The sequence below is a fragment of the Gavialis gangeticus genome, unplaced genomic scaffold (assembly GCF_001723915.1).
Source record: "Gavialis gangeticus isolate Ggan-Ray unplaced genomic scaffold, GavGan_comp1, whole genome shotgun sequence".
NCBI lineage: Eukaryota > Metazoa > Chordata > Crocodylia > Gavialidae > Gavialis > Gavialis gangeticus.
Genome location: NW_017728998.1, coordinates 46,744,228 through 46,751,762, shown reverse-complemented (window position 1 = coordinate 46,751,762; position 7,535 = coordinate 46,744,228). Strand labels below are relative to the sequence as shown.

The 7,535-nt window shown below is 46.8% G+C and overlaps 1 protein-coding gene across 1 annotated transcript in view; it reads left to right on the top strand.

The window, feature by feature from the left end:
* KCTD19 (potassium channel tetramerization domain containing 19) overlaps positions 1–4,964 on the top strand; it is a 57,668-nt gene extending 52,704 nt beyond the window's left edge. Inside the window, exons 8-11 of the mRNA XM_019505301.1 lie at positions 643–831; positions 2,606–2,760; positions 4,238–4,339; positions 4,827–4,964. Of these exons, the coding sequence (XP_019360846.1) occupies positions 643–831; positions 2,606–2,760; positions 4,238–4,339; positions 4,827–4,925 (545 nt within the window). The 3' untranslated portion in view covers positions 4,926–4,964. The remainder of the gene's footprint in view (positions 1–642; positions 832–2,605; positions 2,761–4,237; positions 4,340–4,826) is intronic.
* The last annotated feature ends 2,571 nt before the right edge of the window (positions 4,965–7,535 follow it).

Here is a 7,535-nt window from a genome sequence, read left to right as displayed (position 1 = left end):
ATAGGCAATGTAATTAGAGAGGTGGAAGAGAGAAGTACTATGTCAGCAGCACTTAACTAGCAATATCAGCTTGTACTGGGGAATCCTTCCTAATGAGTCAAATTCAGCACTGGTGTAACTCCATTCATTTCAGTGACTTTACAAGAGAAATTTATTTAGTTTACCCAGATAAACTAATCTGCAGATGTTTATACTCCTGCTCTTCCTCCATAACTGACACTTGACCAATTCTGATCACAATTACAGTGGCAATGTCTAGAACAACTCTGTGCAAGTTAATTACTCCATATTAACACTTCCATAACTGAGACCAGAATCTTGTTTGCGGTGTGTAAATGACCCATTTCTCAGATTCTTCAGATGTCTGCAGCAAATTCTTGTGCCTAGGAAGAGATGGACACATCTAGTTTAATAATGCTTGGTGACTCCTCTGTGCAAATATTGGCCTTCTGTCTGGAAACTAGTACATACTCCTTACTTGCCATGCAAATGCAAAATAATAGTAGTAATAAAGCAGAGCTAGGAATATGATTATCAGGATGGAAGTATTGCGACCCGCATCTTATGTTTGTTGATGTATTAATCCTATGCATAGTTTTTCAGGTTTTATTCTGAAATAAGTCTATGTATTTTTAATTCCAGAAATGGTAAACGATGAATCAAATGCTGTAACCAAAGAATTTAATAATGTAGGTTTGATTCTTAAAGTTGAACATCTTCCCATTGTAAGCAGTGATGGCTCTTGTGCATACAACGAAGAGAGTCTTATTTACAGCACACAGCTTGATGGCAGCAAACTGGCTAATAGAAGTGCTCATGCATTATGTCAAGGTACATCTTACACTATATAATGCTTAGGTATGGTAGCTGTTTGCTTTCAAATATTGTTATAAAGCCACTGACAGTGAAAACAAATGATTTGGACAACATTTACTGTTCTACATTGAGGAGCTAAGTACCAGCAAAAAGACACAAGTGATACAGCCCTTCGAGCATGCATGTGTAAGAGCATGCATTTCCCACTGGACAAATAGTGGCACATATTTGTGCAGCTGCTATTTGTCCCCAGGCATGCTGCTGCACACGTGCTCCAACACATGACAAAAAGACCAGGTGGGGTAGGGGAGGCTGGGGCCAGCATGTATCTGGCCCCAGCAGCCTTACCTGGAGTCCTGGGGGCCTCTTGGGGCAGCAGCAGTGCCAAGCCAGCCACTCAGAGCCTGGCTGGCAGCCAGAGCATGGCTCCAGCCTGTTAAACTCCAGTTTCTGGTGGTGCATGCTGCTGCTGTGTGCACTCACTATACCATGCCATGCTGCATTGTGCCACGCTGCTTTTTTTGGTGGCGTTTTTTTTGACACCGGGATCTCCTGGTGTCAAAAAAACCCTGTTGCGCTGCAAGTTAGCAGCATGGAGCACAGATGCACGTGCACTACGTGCAGTTTGCAGCATCTCATGTCTTTGAGGTGCCGCAGACCACACATGAGTGCTCATGGGGACATGCCCAAGGGTCTTATCCTAACTGCCACTTTCAGTTGCACAGTCAAACATTTAGATCCTCAACCACTTGCTCAGCTCTTGCCTACCCATGCATTGCATAAGGAGCCTGGATGCCTAACTTGGCACTGAAAGTTCCATTGTGTAGGCAACAGGTTGAGCATTACACTGCTGAACCTAAATCCTCTTTCTATTTATAGACCCATATTTCTTGGTAAAATTAGTAAAGCTTTTATAAGTCTGTTTTCTGCTGGGAGTTACAGGCAACACATTTGTATTCATTAGAGAAAAACAGAAGCATTACAGAGGCAACTCAATTACTGGTAGTTTCTTTTGGTTGAATGAATTAAGCCCTTGCTTTGAAAAATTTGAAAGACCGTTGTATGTGTTTGACCCTAGAAAAGGTTCAAGCAGACTCAGGCATGGGCAACTCTGATCCTGGAGTAACAATCATAAATAATCTATAGCTTTAACAGTCCAGAAAAACCCCATCTAACTGAGCAACTTTAACTAACCTTACAAAGAGTTGGGTGCATGACTAGTTTGAGCTACAACTAACTCTCATTGAAATAAGTGATCTCAGGAAAACTTAGGCATCTCAGTACCTTTGAGCATGTGGCCCATAGCCACTAATTTATTTGCTTGTCATCTGTATGAGATGCTCCCCTAATTGTAACTACCTGCCCTTCATGCCTTGAAGGAGGTACAGAGGGGAAATCCATGGAGCACCCCCTCCTCTCCTTGTTCTGCTGGGAGTAGGCATGCATGCACATGACTATCCATCAGCCTACCTGGAGAAATCTCTGTAGTTAAATCAATGTAGCTGCTCTGGAGGTTGCTGTACATCAGTAGGCTTTACATTAGATATGGGCCACTGTGAATGCCTATGGGAAGGCCTACTCAGCATTTTCATTTTTCCACAACACTTGAGAAGGCAGGTCTTGAAATATGTTAAACCCTCCCCAAGTTCTGACTCTTGAGTATAGCAGGATTCTGGAGTGGCAGTGTACCAGAGAAGACAAATAAAGAGGCTAGTATTTGGCTAGTTGAGGAGGCCAGCACTCTGAAATAGGTCTTCTAATGCTCTGCTATTTGAAACTTTCCTTCTAGATATTGTTTTCCTAAGTTTTGCTCTGTCACATGAAGAGATATTCTATGCTAGGATGTGCCACTGTTTTCTGACTGACATCATCCTGAATTCAATCAGTCAGAAGGATCCCAAGGAAATCACAGACAAAGTTGTGATCCTAGTGAACAAGCTTTGGGTAAGCATGATTTCCTAACAGTTCCAGTGGATCCATCTCTTCTCAGGCTCCTGAAGTTACTTAGGGCAAGGGAGACTTAGGGTTCATCTGTAGCAGGGGTTGGCAATTATTTGGGCTAGAGGGCCATTTAGGGAGTTTTGGTGAGCTGTTGCAGGCTGGGTCGGCATCTTCCCCCTCTCTCCCAACCCAGTCCGGAACAGCTTATCAAAACTCCCTAAGCAGTAGATTAGTAGGCTAATTTGGGGGCACTAGATGGAGTCTTCATGGAGACCAGCCCAGGACCCCTGTGGGCAGGGCATGCTTGCCTGGGTGAATGGGATGGGGCTGCGGGTGGGTGGGGAGTGGTGTCTGGGATCAGGATGGGCAGGTGGGTAGGCCTGGGGCTGGGCTTGCAGGGCGGTGACAGCACAGGCTGGGGCAGGGGCCTGGGCCTAGGGCAGAGCCAAGATCTACTCCCTGCACAGCAACATGCTGTCACTTCCCCATGATCCCAGCCTCTGAATCTGCTAGGAAATGAAGTCCAACTGCTACATCACCCCAGCTCTGTTGCACGCCCAGGGATGGCAGAACTGGCAGCACGTGCCATGACCTGGGCTGTCCCCCGTGCCTGGGCCAGGCAGAGCCAAGGGCCTCACAGTGGATGGGCTAGATAAAATACCTTGGTGGGCCAGATTCAGCCCATGAGTTGTATTTTGCCCACCCCTGATCTATACCATGGCAGCAACATGTCCCAAACAGGCTCTTCCTACCCAATTTCACTTGTATGCTCCAAACATGGAAACATGTCATTTCAAGGTCATCCCTAGCAGCTGCCCTAAAGTGCACTGAAGCATGAGGTGGCTTCTTAGCCCTATTTCTGGGGTTGGGACCTTGCTTGTGTGGACACACTGTGGATATGCTGGAAACATATCCTTACGTATCACAGTGCCTGACATAGGGATTCTGCTACCTAGGGGAATACACAGCCCTTTGTTGGGAGCCCAGGTCTGGTTAACATGCATAGGAAGGGGCGGGGGGAGGAATCACATCCCTAGGAGCCTTAACAGCCAGCCCACTGACTAGAAAGTTTCCTAAGCTGGCCAGTAGGAAAAGCTGAGAATTTGGCAGGACTTGAGCCTCTGGGAGTCACGGGGCCTAAACATATAGCTCTAATAGTGATTTGTAGCCATGGACCCTGTCCTGTAGATCTTTAGGCAGAGACCTCAGGCCTTTCTTTAAAAACCAAGATGAGGAGTGACCCTTCAAAAGGAGGTGCCTGATGAGGAAGAGCCTTTTACCCAGGAGTTCAGAGGTTACAGCCCTTACCTGGGCTATGGAATTACATATTAAAAATCTCTCAGGACAAAGCAGAGACTTGGTTTGTTCTTTGCCCAGAGCTTAGTTTCACCAAGAATGAGGCTAAGACTCATTGGCAGAGGCTGGAAGAGAGTACTATTTGGAGGCAGAGGTTGACTTACAAGCCTTTGTTTTATGTTAGACCCTGCAGATCACACCAAGAGAGTTTGTTGCTGATTTGCTTAACACAAAGAAGTTTAAAGATAACAGATACATTCAGGAAAAACTACTTAGATGGGTGGAAGTGAGTATACAGCACTCAATATAATCCCATTCTCACAAAAGAAAAATGAGCTAAAAAAAATACCAGCATTTCTTTTAGGACAAAAAATTTTGTTCCTCTGGTTTCTCTATGGCAGTGGCTCCAAAACTTTTGGAACCAGAACTTGTGGCCTGATTAACCAGGAGGAAGGAGAGTTCTGTTTCCAGACCACTTACCAGGGCCTTGCAGACCACGGTGATCCGCAGGCCACAGCTTAGGATCCTCTGTCCTGTGGAATGATGTAACCGCAGGCTATTCTACAGCACATGTATGGCATCTAATAGAAGTTTAAATCACATTAACATTTTAGTTGTCTTCAGTTAAGTCACAATCTAATCCAGAAATGACTTTTTCTATGACACTTGCCCTTCTCAATCAAGCATTTTGTGCTTTGCATCATAACTGAATCAGCTCTTTCACAGCTATGTTGTAGCCGAGGTATAACTTCTGGCTCGGTTCTGCCTTTCAGTTCACACTGCCATTTGCATGGAAGTACAGTCGCTGCATGGATGTACTGATCAAGAAAGGGTACCTCAGATCCATATCATATTTTGCCTTGGTAACATAATTTACAGAAGCTTTAATAAACTTTGATCTAGATATTTTATTTCTTGGAAATGTTTGCACTTACTCCTAGTTTTGTTTTATAATTGACTTTAACTCTCTGTGACAGGTCAGGAGGTGGACACTGCCACCTGTGCAGTCCCCAGGCTGTTCACTGCAATTTCTTCAACATGCAGCAATCATCTCTGCTATAGTTTGCATGAATTTATCACTTGCTTTAGATCAGGGGTGTCCAAACTTTTTGAATGTGGGGCCAGATCACAAACTTTTTATCACCCAGTGGGCCGGCAAGCCATATTCAAAGACCTCACAGGAAGTGGTATCACATTAGGAAGTGATGTCATGTGACCTTTGACACCAATGAAAGTCTCAAGAATATATGAAAAGGTCACGAGCAAACTTTAAAAGTGGGTTCTCCTTTAAAGGCGAAAAACATATAACTGTGGCTTTTCTCTTGTGGGCTGGCAGAGTTCCAGCCTGCAAGGGGCTACTTGGGCCCCCCCATGCCCCACACACTGGGGCACTGGGGTCTGGAGGTAGGAGGAGTGAGGGACACTGGGTCAGAACTGTGAAAGGCAGGGACCCCCCCACACACATAGGTGCTGGGAGCCCACAGTCACCGGCCCGGCCCCGGGGGAGGCGCTGTCTTCCTGCCCTGACCCTGGCCCCAGCCCAGCCTGGCCTGGCCCTACCTGTGGTGCCCCGGCCGGGCAGCAGGCAGCAGAGGCAGATGACAAGGGCGAGCCTGGCTGCCACGCCGCCTCCACGGGTCTGCATTGCCGCACTGGGCCGGGCTGGAGGGAGCCAGAGCTGGAGCCAGGGCCAGGTGGCACCTCAGGGTGCAGCGAGTGCAGGCTCCACCCAAGCCCAGGGCCACCCCTGCGCAGTGAGGCCAATGCCGACTGCCCATGCTGCTCTGCCTCTGCCAGTGACCTGGGGCTAGGCGGTCAAGCTGGGCAGTCCCTTGCCTGCAGGCAGAGGTGGCGAGTTGCTCGGGCTGGGAAGAGGTGGCTTCCCCACGTGGTGCTGGGACCGGGAGGAGGCAGGCCGGGTCTGCACTCCTCTTCCCACACGCACCGCGTCAGCTTGATGTTGCCAACGCGTTGCGTGTAGGAACCTTGTTCATTACGAAGCTGCTGAGGGGCTGGGGGAGGGACAAGGGGCGGGAATGATTCGTTTCCCATCGCAGCACCACAGGCCACAGAAAATGCCTTGGCAGGCTGCGTGGCTGCTTGCGGGCCATATGTTGGACAAGCCTGCTTTAGATACTCTGCTTGGTGGCAGCCACGTATTCCCTCATGCTGGGTGAGGTTGAAGAGGAAGTACCCGGGCCCACACTCTCCTTCCTGGTCTTGAATTGCTCTGAGAACAGCCCCAATAAACCCCCATAGCACAAAACAATTTTCTGATGATTTCCTACCTCAATCTTCCAGGATACATCAGCTGTATTCCCTATCCTAGGATTCCACCTTTTCCCTTGTCCACAGCTTCAGTTACTACTCAATGTTGAATGTATCCAGGAATGGTGCCTCTCCTCAGAGCTGGCCAGTACGACTCCCTAAGACAAAGCTCCTGTCTCTTCTGCTGCCCAGTCTGAACTGACGCATTTACCTCACTGGCAGGCTTATATAGTTCCAATGGAAAGTAAACAAGCTCCCAAGCCTTAAAGGGCCTATTATTTGTGCATTGACTGTGACTCCAGTATTTTTCTCTCCTTTGTGGATTCAAAACCCCATCACCTTTCCAAATAGTGATGTAGAAAATGATATAATTCCCAAATAAAAGTTTGCTATGATGAACCTAAAGTCACTAGTAATATAAAAATGTTAGAAAGCCTTACAAGAATCTTATACTTAACAAAGGGAAAAGGACCCAACCAGTACAGAGGCAGAAGATATGGCTGGGTCACTTTACCAGAAACCAAAACATCACAGGTGACTGCATTTACACTTACAGCTCTGTCTACAGAGAAACCCTGGGTTCCTACTTCCCCTTGTATTTAAGAGGAATGTAAAATGTGAACACAGAATGTTAGTTAAATTACTGTCTACTATACACACATGCACACAAACACCCATCTTTCTAGAGCAGTGGTCTCCAAATTTTTTGATCGTGCACCCCGTCAGTAAAAAAATTTTTGAGCACGCACCCCCAATATATGTATATTTATAGAAATACAAATAGAAGTTCTAATACTTTCTTCCCGCACCCCAATGGATTGTCTTGTGCACCCCACTTTGGAGACCACTGTTTTAGAGCAAGCGTGCTGCTCTCTCACCATATTCATCTTTCATGCCCTATAAGGACATGCATAATGGAAAAGAAAGGGCTGGAAGGCCCACAGGAGGTCATCTAGTTCTCTGCTCAAAGCTGGATCATCCCTATGTAAACCTCCTGTCTCTGCTGCCACTTGGATAACTGACTGGCACATGACATCAGGACACATGTCTTTTGTGAGTAGTTAAATCCAATAAGCAAGGCCAAATGTTTGCTCTAGCTGAGGAATAGTATTAGAAGAATGTTCTAACCATGTGGCCTACTTTACTGCTTCAGTATGTCTGCTCCAGAAGCTTATCCTGGGGCCAGGTAGTAGCACCATTTCATGTGCTCTACC